Here is a 15029-nt window from a genome sequence, read left to right as displayed (position 1 = left end):
TCGAAGGCATGGGAAGATAAAGCAAACAAAAACAAATGAATGGGACTATATCAAACTAACTTCTGCACAGAAAAGAAACCACCAACAAAACAAAAAGGCAACCGACCGAATGGGAGAAGATATTTGCAAACAAGTCCAACAAGGGGTTAATATCCAAAAAAAGTAAAAATAAAAAAACTCACACAACTCAACACCAAACAAACAAACAATCCAATTTTTAAAAAAGGACCTGAACAAACACTTCTCCCAAGAAGATATACAAATGGTCAACAGATACATGAAAAGATGCTCAGCTTCACTACCTATTAGGGAAATGCAAATGAAAACTACAATGAGATACTACCTCAAACCTGTGAGAATGGCTATTATCAGTAACACAAATAATAACAAGTGTTGGAGAGGTGGTGAGAAAAAGGAACATACTACAGCCACTATGGAAAACAATATGGAGGTTCCTCAAAACATTAAGAAATCAAGTTACCATATGACCCAGAAAACCCTTTTCTGGGTATCTACCCGAAAAATTTGAAAACATTTATTCACAAAGATACATGCACCCTTATATTCATTGCAGCATTATTCATGTGGCCAAGATATAGAAACAAGCAAAGTGCCCTTTGATTTATTTATTTATTTATTTAGTTAGTTAGTTAGTTAGTTATCATCCTCACCCGAGGACATTTTTCAATTTTTTGTTCAGGTAGAGTGGGAGGGAGAGAAAGGAACAGAGAGAGAGACAAACATCGATGCGAAAGGGACACACTGAGTGGCTGCCACCCGCACAACCAACCAGGGCCGGGTACAAACTGCAACCGAGGTACGTGCCCTTAGCGGAAACCGAACCCAGGTCTCTCCGGACCGCAGGCCGATGCTCTAACCGCTGAGTCAAACCGGCCAGGGCCAAAGTGCCCTTTGATAGATGATTGGATAAAGAAGATGTGGTGCATATATACAATGGAATATTACTCAGCCATAAGAAAAGATGAAATACTGTCATTTGCAACAACATGGATGGACCTTAAGACTATCATGCTAAGTGAAATGTGTCAGACAAAAAAGTTAAGAACCTTATGATTTCACTCATATGTTGGATATAAAACTGAAAACAACAAATAAACAAAAAACAAAAATTCAGACACCAACAATAGTATGGTGATTACCAGAGTTTTGGAAAGGGGGTGGGGGAGTAATAAAAGGTAAAGGGGGTCAGCCCTGGCCACTTAGTGGTTAGAGCATTGTCCCATGCACCAGAGGTTCAAGGATTCTGTTCCCTGTCAAGGGCATGTACTTGGGTTGCAGGTTTGATCCCCAGCCCTGGTCGGGGTGTATACAAAGGCAACCAATTGATGTGTCGCTCTCACATCATTGTTTCCCTCTCTCTCTCTCCTTCCCCCCACCCTTCCACTCTCTCTAAAAATCAATGGGAAAAATATCCTTTGGTAAGAATTTAAAAAAAAAAAAGCAAAGGGAGTCAAATATGTGGTAACGGAAGATGACTTGACTTTGGGTGGTGAGCATACAATGCAATATACAGATCATGTATCATAGAAATGTACACTTGAAATCTATATAATCTTATTAACCAATGTCACCCCAATAAATTTCATAAAAAGAAAAAAAGTTAGAACCTTCAACTTTTATAGAACCTTCAACCCAACAACAGCACAATATACATTCTTTCTAAATGACAATGGGATCTAAACCAAGATAAACCACATCCTAGGACATAAAGCAATCTCAAAAAACTTAATAGAATTGAAATCATACAGCTTGTATTCTCTGACCAAAATGAAAATAATCAGAAATTAATAACAAAAAGATAACAGAAAATTCTCCAAGTCCCTGCAAACTAAACTTTTAAATAATCTACAGCTCAAAGAGGAAGTCTCAAGGAAAATAATATATTGAACTGAATGAAAATGAGGGTACAACAAATCAAAATTTGTGGGACACAATTAACACAGTGCCGAGAGGAAAATTTATTCAGCAATCTAAGCTCAGAACATGGTTTAAAAAAAGGCAAAACAAGCCCAAAAAAGAAAAAAAATAAATGAAATTTAAAAAAGAAAACAATAGAGAAACTCAATGAAATAAAGAGCTGGTTGTTTGAAAAGAGCAAAAAAATCAACAAATCTCTAGCAAGACTGACAGAAATAATAGAAGGCAAATTACTAATATTGGGAGTAAAATAGAGAATATCACTCAAGACCCTGTAAACATCAAAAGGATAATTAAATACTATGCACTATTTTACAAACAAACTTGACAACAAAGAGGGAATAGATTAATTCCTCAAAAAACACAAATTACCACAACTCACCTAATATGAAATAGATTAATTTGAATAGCCCAGTAACTATTAAAGAAATTGAATTAATAATTTAAAGAACTCCCAAAAACAAATTTCCAAGCCAAAATCATTTCACTGGAGGATTACACCAATAGAATTAATACAAATTCCACATAATTTTTTCCAAAAACTAAAAGTGGAGAGGGCATTTCCCAATATATTTTATAAAGCTAGTGTGACCTGATACCAAAACTACAAACAGTAGAGAAAAAGAAAACTACAGATCAACATCCTTAATGATTATAGGTGCAAAAAAACCATTAACAAAACATCAGAAAATATAATTTGGCAATATATAAAAAAAGAACTGTATACCAAGACTAAGTGAAACTTATTTTACAGATAGAAAGTTGGTTAAATAGATGAAAGTCAATCAATGTCATCCACAATATTAATAGGCTAAAGAAGAAAAGGCATATCATCATACCAACATAAACCAAAAATTCAACAGCCATTCAATATGATTCATGATTTAGAAAAAAAAAAAAAAATAGGGAGAGGAAAACTTGATAAAGTGCATCTACAAATAACCAACAGCTGTCATCATGCATCATGATGAAAAACTGAATTATGTCCCACTTTGGGAAGAAGGCAAGGATCTCTACTTTTCCCTTTCTTAGTCAACATAGAGCTGAAAGTTCTAGCCAATGCAATAAAGCAAAATAATGATAACAATAATAATAATAATACTAAACATTAGAAAAATAATCAGCCCTGGCCGGTTTGGCTCAGCGGTTAGAGCGTCGGCCTGCGGTCCTGAGAGACCCGGGTTCGGTTCCCGCTAAGGGTGCGTACCTCGGTTGCAGTTTGTCCCCGGCCCTGGTCGGTTGTGCGGGTGGCAGCCACTCGATGTGTTCCTTTCACATCGATGTTTCTCTTGCTCTCTCTGTTCCTCTCTCTCCCTCCCACTCTACCTGAACAAAAAATGGAAAAATGTCCTCGGGTGAGGATAAAAAAAAAAAAAAGAAAAGAAAAATAATCAGAAAGGAAAATAGATATATATTTGCAGATATCATTGTCTACATAGAAAATCCCACAGAATCTACAAAAAAAATCTTGAATAAATAATTTCATCAAGGTCACAGGATACAAGATAAGCATACAAAAATTATTTTATTTCTATGTGCTAAGCAATGAACACAAAGACATCAAAACTAAAAATACAATACCATTTAAAATCACTCACAAATAATTAAATACTTAGGTATAAATTTAACAAAGCACACACAGAACTCATCCTGAAAATTTCAAATACTGATATACCACATAAACAAAATGAAGGCTAAAAATCAGTATCAATAGATGCAGAAAAAGCATTTGACAAAATCCAGCACTCATTAATGATAAAAAACTCAGCAAAATGGGAATAGAGAGATCATACCTAAACACAATAAAGGCTATATATGACAAATCTACAGCCAACATCATACTCAAGGAGCAAAAACTAAAAGAATTTCCCTTAAGATCAGAAACAAGACAGGAATGTCTGCTTCCACCACTCTTATTCAACATAGTACTAGAAGTCCTAGCCACAGTGATAGACAAGAAGAAAAAAATAAAAGTCATCTAAATTGGAAAGGAGGATGTAAAACTGTCATTATTCGCAGATGACATAATATTGTACATAGAAAACCCTAAAGACTACATCAAAAACTGCTAGATTTAATACATAAATTTGGCAAAGTAGTAGGAACAGAATTAACACCCAGAAATTGATGGCATTTTTATACACCAATAATGAACACTGAGAAGGGGAAACTAAAAAAACAATCCCATTTACCATTGCAACAAAACAGTAAGATACCTAGGAATAAACTTAACCAAGCAGGTAAAAGACCTGTTCTCAGAAAACTACAGGACATTCAAAAAAGAAATAGAGGAAGATATAAAAAGGTGGAAGTCTATACCATGTTCATGGATTGGAAGAATCAACATCATTAAAATGTCCATACTAGCCAAAGCAATCTATAGATTCAATGCAATCCCTATTAAAATACCAACGGCATATTTCACAGATTGAGAACAAATGCTCCAAAAGTTTATATGGAACAAAGAAAGACCCCAAATAGCCACAGCAATCTTGAGAAAGAACAAAGTTGGAGGGATCACAATACCGGATATCAAACTATACTACAAAACCACTGTAATCAAAACAGCCTGGTAGTGGCACAAGAACAGGCATATAGACCAATGGCACAGAAAGAGACCCCAGAAATGGACCCATGCCAATACGGTTAATTAATATTTGACAAAAGGGGTAAGACCATACAATGGAGTAAAGACAATCTCTTCAATAAAAGGTGTTGGGAAAACTGGACAGGTACACACAAACAAATGAAACTAGACCACCAACTTACACCATACACAAGAATAAATAGATACAAGATTTAAATCTAAGTAGCAAAACCATAAACATTTTAGAAGAATACATAGGCAGTAAAATCTCAAACATCTCACCCTGGTTGGTTTGGTTCAGTGGTTAGTGTGTCAGCCCATAGACCAAAGAGTCGTGGGTTCATTTCCAGTCAAGAGCACATACCTTGGCTGAGTTCTATCCCACGGCCCTGGTTGGGGTCATGCAGGAAGGAGGCAGCCAATTGAAGTGTCTCTCTCACATCGATGTTTCTCTCTTCTTCTCTCCCTCCCTCCCTCCCACTGTATCCTAAAATCAATGGAAAAACATCCTCGGATGAGAATTAAAAAAAAAAAATCTCAAACATTTCACCTAGCAGGCATTTTTACCAACACATTTCCTAGGGCAAGGGAAACAAAGGAAAAAATTAACAAATGGGACCACTTCAAACTAAAAAGCTTCTTCACAGCAAAAGAAACCATCAACAAAATGAAAAGGTAACACCCTGGCCAGTTTGGCTCATCAGTTAGAGCATCGGCCCAAGGACCAATGAGTCACGGGTTTGATTCTGGTTAAGGGCATGTACCTCAGCTGCGGTTTGTCCCCAGCCCTGGTCGGGTCATACAGGAAGGAAACCAGTCAATGTGGCTCTGTCACATCAATGTTTCTCTCTGTCTCTTTCTCTCTCCCTTTCTCCCATTCTATCTGATGATAAATGGGAAAATATCCTTGAGTGAGGAATTAAAAAAAAAAAAAAAATGAAAAGGGAATCTACTGTATGGGAAAAACATATTCGCTAATGATATATCAGATAAGGGTTTAATTTCCTAAATATACAAAGAAATCATACAACTCAACACCAAGACAAACAATCCAATTAAAAAATGGGCTAAGGACCTGAATAGACACCTCTCCAAAAAGAACATACAGATGGCCAATAGGCATATAAAAAATGCTCAAGGTCAGTAATCATCAGAGAGATGCAAATAAAAACGACTATGAGTTATCACCTCACACCTACCAGAATGGCAGCCATCAACAAATCATCTAACAACAAATGCTGGTGAGGGTGTGGAGATAAGAGAACCCTAGTGCACTGCTGGTGGGAATGCAGACTGGTGCAGCCACTGTGGAAAACAGTGCAGAGTTTCCTCAAAAAATTAAAAATTGAACTGCCATTTGACCCAGTGATTCTATTTCTGGGAATATATTCTAAGAATCCTGAAACAGTCCTGGCTGGTTTGGCTCAGCGGTAGAGTGTCAGCCCACGAACCAATGAGTCACAGGTTCAATTCCGGCCAAGGGCACATACCTCAGTTTTGGTTCGTCCCCAGCCCTGGTTGGGGTCATGTGGGAGGCAACCAGTTGATGTGTCCTTCTCACGTCGATATTTCTCACTCGCTCCCTTTCTCCCTCTATCTCCCTCCACTCTATCTGCAGATAAGTGGAAAAATATCCTCGGGTGAGATTTAAAAAAAAATCTCAAAACACCACTCAGGAAGAATATATGCACCGCTATGTTCATAGCAGCACTATTTACAATAGCTAAGATCTGGAAACAACCCAAGTGTCCGTCAGTAGATGAGTGGATAAAAAACCTGTGATACATTGACACAGTGGAATACTATGTGGCTGTAAAAAAAGAATGAGTTCTTACCCTTTGTGACAGCATGGATGGACCTGGAGACCATTATGCTAAGTGAAATAAGCCAATCAGAGAAAGACAAATATCACACGATCTCACTTATATGTGGAGTCTAATGAACAAAATAAACTGATGAATAAAATAGGTCCAGAGGTAATGGAACAGATGCTTGGAATAGAATAACAGATCTCAGTTGGGGGGGCAGGTGTAGAAAGTGATTAACCAAAGAACATATATGCATTTATATGTAACCCAGGACACAAATATAGTATAGGGAAGGCCTGGGCTAGGGCAGGGGTTAGGTGGAGGGGGGCCAAAAGGGAGGAAATGGGAGACATCTATAGCACTGTCAACAATGAAAAACAAGCACACATGAAAACGCCTGATGTGGGTAGGTGGTTTTCTATGGGGGCGGGGAGGCAGGGGATGAGAATGGGGGGGTGGGGATTCACCTGCACTGCTGATGACTTTCTAATGCTAGGTGGTGGGTACAGAAATGAATTTTATTAGCCTCCATTTCCTTTTGTGTATTACAAATATTTTATAACAAGATATGAAAATAAAGGAAAAGAATAGGTGAGAAAAACAAAACACAATGGTAAAAAGAGGCCTTTATGTTTACTAGTTGGCCTACCAGGTAACAATGGTGGGATCCCCCCCGACAGGCTCACATGAGAGACCTCAACCTTCGGTCCACCTGTTGGTCCAAAAATTATAAGGGCACTTGGCTTGTGGAGCCGTCCAACCATGCAGTTGTCACCCTGGTCCCAGACTTGCCACCTTCTTTGGATGAACGTAACTATCTTATTCCTGCCCTCAGTGCCAGGTTCTGAAAGAGAATGGGTTGTGAGGCTCCTCGTCCCTCCTCCAGAACCAGATGGACTGGATCCACGGAGGGTAACAAGGGGTGCGCCCCGAAGACAGTGCACAGGTCCTGGGTGTCTGTATTGTGAAAAAGCTTCCTGGCTGACTTTCTCCTGGTCCTCCCGGCTAACATCAAACTGGTACTAACATCAAAACTGGGATGAGAACGTACATCTCTGGACTCTCAAAGTGGAGGTCATTTTTTTTAACCTAATGCTTTAGATTTAATGCTAACCCTAATGAACTTCATTTCCATCCACAAATCTGCCAATCACATGACGGCTGTTAAAAGGCTCACTGGCTGATTCCCCTTCCTGCATGCGGGCAGCCTGCCCAGGCAAGTGGAAACTGCCCACAGACACAGCGGAACTGGGTGCCTGAATATGGATCAGCTGGCTGGGCCCGCAGTCAGTGGTCAGCTCTGGACAGAAACCCGAATTCAGTGAGTCCCAGTCCCTGTTCTAACTTTCTCCTCCAAGACAGCCTGTTCTAACTTGTGAAAACGATCATTTTCCAAAACCACAATGAGGCCAGTATACTAGCAGCTTTAACAAGCCCTAAGACTTAAAATAGCAAAAACAATCCCTTCTCCCCAGTAAACAAGGCTTTCCCTTGTGTCTCACCAGAGGCAAGACCACAGCCAAGGCAAAGTCTAAGGTGTTTACCGTTCCCGAAAGCAGAGGTAACTGAACACCCCTAGCCCCAAGACACAAATTTGCCTGATTGTTAGATGCCGACCTAAGACGTCAGTCCTGAGGATGGGCCCCTCCCAGAGGAGCCAGACCAGACCTTGCTGGGACCTTAGGTGGCTCAGCAGACACTAGGCAGCACCTTTGAGGGAACCCACTAAGACATATCCAAAAGACACCACTAGTGACTGAGGACAAAGAGAAACACAAGAGTGTAAAAAACCCTACACACTGAGATATGAAGTGGGCTTTCTCCAAGAGAAGTCTCTCAAATATTTTTAGCTTTCGACGTTAACAATTCTCTTACATGATCTTGTCCAAACATAAAGTCAACATCTGTTTCTCTCTCCTCCCCCGTCCCCTCCCTGCTCCTTCCACACACCTGCCACCCCGAGGCTCATGGAAAGTCCATTTCACCATTAAGTAAAGAAAGAGGCACTGGCAGTGACGAAATGGGCAAAAGGATGAAATAAAATGCTGGAGAACTGGGTGTAGGTTTCTCAGTGAAATGCTGAAGACATAATCACCTTTCATCACTTCAAAACCCGGGACCTGTGGCCAGGCCCACTGGGTCCTGCTGCGTACAGAGGCCAGAGGGTGGGAATGACACAGCGACCAAGGAGGAGGTCTGCCCAGCTGCGCGGACTCACAGAAGCAGGGAAGATTCTGGCTGCAGTCAAGAATCTTCCACACGTGCAGTGCACTTCAACAGCCACGGTTCAAACGAGCGAACTCAGGCCTCCTTGGAAGGAGAAAGGGCAGGTTGGCAGGTCCCCTCAGTACTCCTGCCCAAGGTCTTGATGGGATTTCCAACCCTTGCCAGGCTGGACGTAGAGGGGCCTGAACAAGGAAGGGGTAAAGAGAGGGAACAGGTTCCCTTCCTGTCAGGGGGTCAACAAATGCCCAGAGTGCAAGAGGCAGGATCATCTTCCCCAGGTACATCTGGAAGCCAGCTCGCCCCTGCCAGCAACAGGAAGTATCTGGTCAGGAGGGTGGGCCTGGGCACATGCACACCAGGCATATATATATAGTTCAGGCATGTACCTGCCAGACACACACACACCCCAGGCACACGCACACAGGGCACATACAGACCAGGCACGTACACACCAGGCACATGCACACCAGGCACATGCAGATCAGGCACATACACACACACACACACCAGGCACACGCACACAGGGCACATACAGACCAGGCACGTACACACCACGCACATGCACACCAGGCACATGCAGATCAGGCACATACATACACACACACCAGGCACATGCACACCGGGTACATACAGATCAAGCATATACACATCAGGCACATGCAGATCAGGCATGTAAACACACACACCAGGTACATGCACACTGGGCACATACAGATCACGCATGTACACACCAGGCATGTACACACCAGGCACGTGTACACTGGTGCATATACCCAGAGGCTAATTTAAGAAACAAAGCCACTTTCCCCATCCACTGCAGCCAGAAGACTTGACTTGAAAAACCTGGTTTTTAAAGAGACAGAATTATTTGGATGATTATACTCAAAACCCAAAAACAAAACAAAAACCACACCCACGTTGGCACAGTTGTGTGGGAGAGTAGAGCAGGAACTGGCCTTCATTTTTTACCTCCCACAGAAGCACATGACAGGAAGCTATTCCTGGACGGAGCTGAGTCTGAATCCAGCAAGTGAAGGTAAGGCAGCGGCAGAGCGGTCAGGACAGGCCAAGGGTGGGTTCTGCAAGGGAACTACCAGGAAACAAAACCCTGAAGAGCACAGCCGGACTCAGAACTCAGGACCGACACCCCACAGCCCTGCCCCAGAGGGAACAGGGGAGGGTGGCCACAGCTCTGCCCATCTAGTCCAAGGTGCAATTTAAGATACATTTCAGTGAGGAAAAAACCTTCCCCCCAACACCATCTGTCCAGGAAAAACAATTACCCCAAAATCTGAGCTCAGGAGAATGGAGGAAACCATCGGTAACAATGGCTAACATTTTTGGAGGACTTACTACATGCCTTTAGCTCAATTCATCCTTCTCTCAATTCTATGAAAAATTAAGAGTCCCACAGACCAGAGAAGCAGCTGAAGCTGGCCATGCAAGACAGCAGCCCGCTTGCTGGCTGCTCAGATCCTGAGTCAAGCCCAGTTCTGCCCTTCACTCCAGATGAACAGCCTGTCTCCATTGTTAACAATAGTTAAACTCCTGCTGAGCTGCCTGAGCAGCCCCAGCCTTGTGCTCTGGGTTAGGATGAAATCTGTGACAATGGGCCAAAGGTAAGGCACCCATGGCCGCCACCTGAGTGCTGGGCCACCCACCCCTGGGGAGGAGCTGCTAAATCTGTGTTTTCAACATTAAAAAATCTGTTTTTCATTTTTTTTCCGTTGGAATAGGTGAGAGAATAGAAAATATGCTGACTTTGCTATATTGGCGATAAGAGTCCAAAAATCTATCTTCTCTCAATGTCCTAACTTTTCTAGTAATAAAATCACCTTGGTGTCACAGTGAAATGAAAGGTGGTTTTTCTATCAGTGGAGACCCCCACCCCCTGGAGAAGGGCACCCCACCCCTGGAGAAGGGCACAGGACCTGCAGCAACCCAGTTTCTGGAAAAGTCAGCAGGGAGACGGGGAGGAGCATGTGTGAGGCCAAGGAGGCCTGACCCTGATGGTCACCCACTGAGCACCTGACATGGGCTCAGCACTGTGCCATCCACCATCCGGTGGCGGGAAGGGTCACTGGGAAATTAAAAATGGGGAGAGAGCCAGACGTGACCGGCTGGGGCGTTAGTGAGGGGAGGCCTCTTCAGGACAACATCTGAGCCGAAACCCAAACCAGAAGGAGCCAGCAAGTGGAGATCTCGGGAAAGATTCGGCCAGAGGGCACCTCCATTGCAGAAGCGCCAGGAAGAAGACACGGTGACCGAAAAGGAGACACCGTGACCGAAGCATCCCGAACAAGAGGGAGGAACTGGAAAGGAGCCCACAGGAGTGAGAGGCCCTGGGAGTCCTTGCAAACTCTGGGAAGGAATGAAAAGCCACCTGAGGATTCTAAACGAGGGACAACACAGTGAGACTCATCTTCACATCTCACTCTGGCTAGCATGTGGGAAGTGGCTGTTACTCGTGTATTTATGTGCAGGCGAGAAGGGACAGGTCCTGGCTCAGCTTGTCCACCAGGCAGTAGGTTCCCAATTCACAGGCAGCAGAGGAGTCAACATGTTCAGAACCAACTCCGGCTGCTAACTCCCTGGCCCTACTCCTAACATTATCTGGAAATTATTTCTAAAACTATGCTTGAAAAACATCGTTCCTGTTAATATAAGAAAATAAATGTGTTCCATTCAGCACTTTAAGAAAGTAGTTCTAAATAACTTTCTGAAAGTGATTTATTTGTGACCTATGCCCTGCGTACTTCCAAGGAGCCTCGGAAGCTATCCTTATAAAGCCCGAAAGCAGTGGGACAAATCAGAGTTCTCCCTGGGAAAACGTGGCCGGCATATTGTAAAGCATGTTCCAGCAGCAGGCCGGGAGGAACACATGCACATTTAAGAGTTTATAAGCCCAATTGTTCTAAAAGGTGAGTTTAGCTGCACACACAGCCTCATCATGGGTCAGGACCTGGAAATGCCCTCACTGTTACCCACTTTTACTTCTCTATCCTCTCCCAGTGCCTAACAGCCCCCCTTTGCCTGGTTTTGCTGCTCACTAGCGCCCCCACCAGAGGCTGATCAGACAGGAGGACTGAAATGTCAGCACTCTCACTTCTGCCTGCCTGTGGTTTGAGGGATGGTATCTGTGTGGATGGGGGGGAGGATTCCTGGGTTAAAGTGGTGAGTAAATGTTAATTATTTAGCCACTCTTCTACAGGTTAGAGGCCACGAACGCAGTCTGCGCTGTCTATCTCATTGTCTCTCCTATCTCCTAAGCATCCCAGTAGGACTCCCAGTGCGCAATATAAAAAACCTTAAAACTAGACTGAGATTCTACATTCCATTTGTAATCCCTGTGCACAGCATTTACTTCTCTAATTCCGCCAGTGAGAATCCCACTCTATGAGCTTTGCACAAGGTAAGCTCCAACACTATCAGACATCACCCAGGTCAATTCAAGATAAAAAGCAACAGGTAGAACAAGAAAAACTGGAACCCTGGCCAGTTTGGCTCAGCGGTTAGAGCATCGGCCTGCGGTCCAGAGAGACCCAGGTTCGGTTCCTGCTAAGGGCACGTGCCTTGGTTGCAGTTTGTCCCCGGCCCTGGTTGGGTCGTGCGGGAGGCAGCCACTTGATATGTCCCTTTCACGTCGATGTTTCTCTCTCTCTCTGTCTCTTCCTCTCTCTCCCTCCCACTCTATCTGAACAAAATATGGAAAAATGTCTTCGGGTGAGGATTGAAAAAAAAGAAAAGAAAAACTGGAGAAAAGTTATTCTTCCTGCTGGGTGGATTTTGACAGACTTTCCATGATTATCTGACTGAAGCTAACTATCAGCTGCAAACTTTTTTATTTTTTTAATCCTCACTCAGGACATTTTTCCATTTTTTGTTCAGGTACAGTGGGAAGGAGAGAGAGAGAGAGAGAGAGAGAGAGAGAGAGAGAGAGAGAGAGAAACATCAACGTGAAAGAAACACAATCGAGTGGCTGCCACCCGCACAACCAACCAGGGCCAGGGACAAACTGCAACAGAGGTACGCACCCCTTGCGGGAACCAAACCCAGGTGTCTCTGGACCGCAGGCCGATGCTCTAACTGCTGAGCCAAACCGGCCAGGGCTACAGCTTTTTATAATTTTAGGGAAAAACAAAACAAAACACTTTTTAAATATCTTACACAAAAACTATTGCTCCCATTAGTGTCCACCACATTCACTACCTCCAAGGCTATTTATGGCCAGCCCTTGCTAGCAGGAAAATATAACAGATTGGCACACTGTGAAAAACGGGTCTGGCAGAAATGCTGAGGAATTTTTGAGGGTTTGGGGGATGGAGAACAGGGTTGTTTTAGTTCTTTGATGTTTGTTTCAAATTGCCCCAAATTATAAATTGCTTATATATAATTTAATGTGCAAAAGGAGGCACTGTTTAAAAGTTTTCCTTTGACCAACTGAGCTTTCAAAAAAGAAAACCTCAAAAGGAAAAGTTTTAAGTAAATTGCTTCACTGTAACTTCGTATTCTTCCTTAAAAAACAACAAAGACACCTTTGATTCCAATAGGTAAAACTTCTCTGCCATATTCAGGGTAACAAAACAAAACAAAACAAAACAAAAACCCTGCACGCTGGATGGAAATAGTTTAGCCAAGGAAAAATGCCTGGGATCTGTTTACCAGCATACGTTTCCCCCCATTTCTTTGTCTATTGGTAAGGCCTGGTGTAAGTGTCTCCCTGCTTCCAACAGAAGTGGATCTGCGACCGGACTTCCAACCTGTTTATCCCTCCTCACCCGCGAGCCAGCTGTGGGTGTAAACGGGTCCCGCGGACCCGACCGGATTCATCCAGCCAGCGTCTACACCTGAGCACACCTGGCAGAACTGGGATCCTTCTAGATGCTGTCCAAACACAGGAGGCCCTGTCCGACAACAGGGGTACAGAATGTGTGTCCCTTCGGCTGGCCCCGCACCCCCCGCAGACTGTCCTGAGAGCAGGGCTGGTATTGCCCAGGAGGGCCCAGGGGGAGCAGCCAGAAGGCCGCCCTCCCAGGCTCCCGTCTTGGTCCAGTGCACCCAAACAGCGACCCCAACTCCGCAGCCTGAGCGTCTGTGCACGAAGTCCCTCGGGACGCGGGTGTGCCTCCCCCAGAGCTCTCGCCAGAGCGGGTCCAGCCGCGCAGAGGGATGGGGGGTGGGGGGGTTCCGAGCATGCCCTCCCAGACCTGCGACCACGGTCCTCTCGCAGGAAAACTTGGGGACTCCCAGAGCGCTCGCGAGCGCAACCTCCTTCCGGAGGAAAGGGGGCCCTTAGTGACCCCCGCCCTTTCCACCGACTCGCTTACACGTCCCGTCCTGGCACCCCGACCCTGGGCTAGTACGTGCCCGGCGCTCTGCTCCGCTTACCCGCGGGGAGTAGGGGGCTGGGGGGAGCGGAGGGGGACGCACCTCCACCCCGCTGACTGACCCTCCCCCAGCCCCGCGTCCCCTCCCCCGCCGTCCTCCCCTGCCCCTCGCCCCTTTCCCCGGCTCTGCCTGCCCCCTCCCCCAATCCCGGCGCCCGGGCTGCGCGCCCCCAGTCCCAGTCCCCGTCCCCGTCCCCGTCCCTCGCACTCACCCCCTCTCCCAAGCCCGGGAACGAAGAACCGAGGCGGCGGCAGCAGCAGCAGCAGCAGCGGCGGCGGCAGCCGCAGCAGAGCCCGCCCCATCCCCGGCCCCGGGTCTGGAAAGTCCTTTCCACCGGTGGGTCGCGCGGCCGGCGGAGGAGCCAGTGCGGCGCCGGGCAGCGGGCGCCCGAGTGGAGCTGGGAGGCGCGGGCCGCTGGAAGGGGCGGTCCGGAGCCCAGAGGAAGGGAGGGGGCAGGCCGAGAGGGGCGGGAATGGAGGCACCTCGGGGGGAGGAGCGGCCGAGGCGGGGCGGAGAAAGGGACCGGTCTCCCCGCAACCCGGAGGCCAGCTGAACGCCCGGGACACCGGCCACAGGTGCGGGCCGCCGGGCGTGGAGGAGCTAGCGCCCGGTGTTCGCCCGGAAGGCAGAGCGGGATGTTCCTGGAGGGATGAACAACAACGAAAAGCTCAGAGAGGCAGGTCCTGACTTCAGGTTGTGGATCTGGTTTGACTCGGACCTAAAGCTGCCCCGATTGCAAGCTCTTCGGGTTGTGCACTGCGCTTCTAAGGCCTGGCCCATAGACGGCGCTCAATACATACCTGTCAAAGGAGCCAGTGAAAGAATTCCTCTTAACCCAATCTACAAATTTGATGAAATCCCAATCAAAATTCCTACATACTAAAATTTAGCATATGTGGATTTTTTTGATACAGACATTTTATTTGCAGGAAATTATTCAAAAATAATTGAATAAATGTTCAGAAATACTACACAACGATGATCATCCCAGAAATATCCATAAAGTAGAAAACAAAATAATGTTAAGCCCATTAAGTAGAGCTAAGTTATATAATTTATGGTGTATCAAAGAAAAGATAGAA

General features: G+C 45.1%; 1 protein-coding gene across 1 annotated transcript in view; it reads right to left on the bottom strand.

The window, feature by feature from the left end:
• MERTK (MER proto-oncogene, tyrosine kinase) overlaps positions 1-14249 on the bottom strand; it is a 111680-nt gene extending 97431 nt beyond the window's left edge. The window contains exon 1 of the mRNA XM_036262436.1: positions 14159-14249. Within this exon, the coding sequence (XP_036118329.1) occupies positions 14159-14249 (91 nt within the window). The remainder of the gene's footprint in view (positions 1-14158) is intronic.
• Positions 14250-15029: the final 780 nt, after the last annotated feature.

Source organism: Molossus molossus, unplaced genomic scaffold (genome assembly GCF_014108415.1).
Source record: "Molossus molossus isolate mMolMol1 unplaced genomic scaffold, mMolMol1.p scaffold_m16_p_15, whole genome shotgun sequence".
In the NCBI taxonomy this organism is placed as follows: Eukaryota; Metazoa; Chordata; class Mammalia; order Chiroptera; family Molossidae; genus Molossus; species Molossus molossus.
The sequence above is the reverse complement of the archived record's forward strand: the minus strand, read 5'-3'. Positions and strand labels throughout refer to the sequence as shown.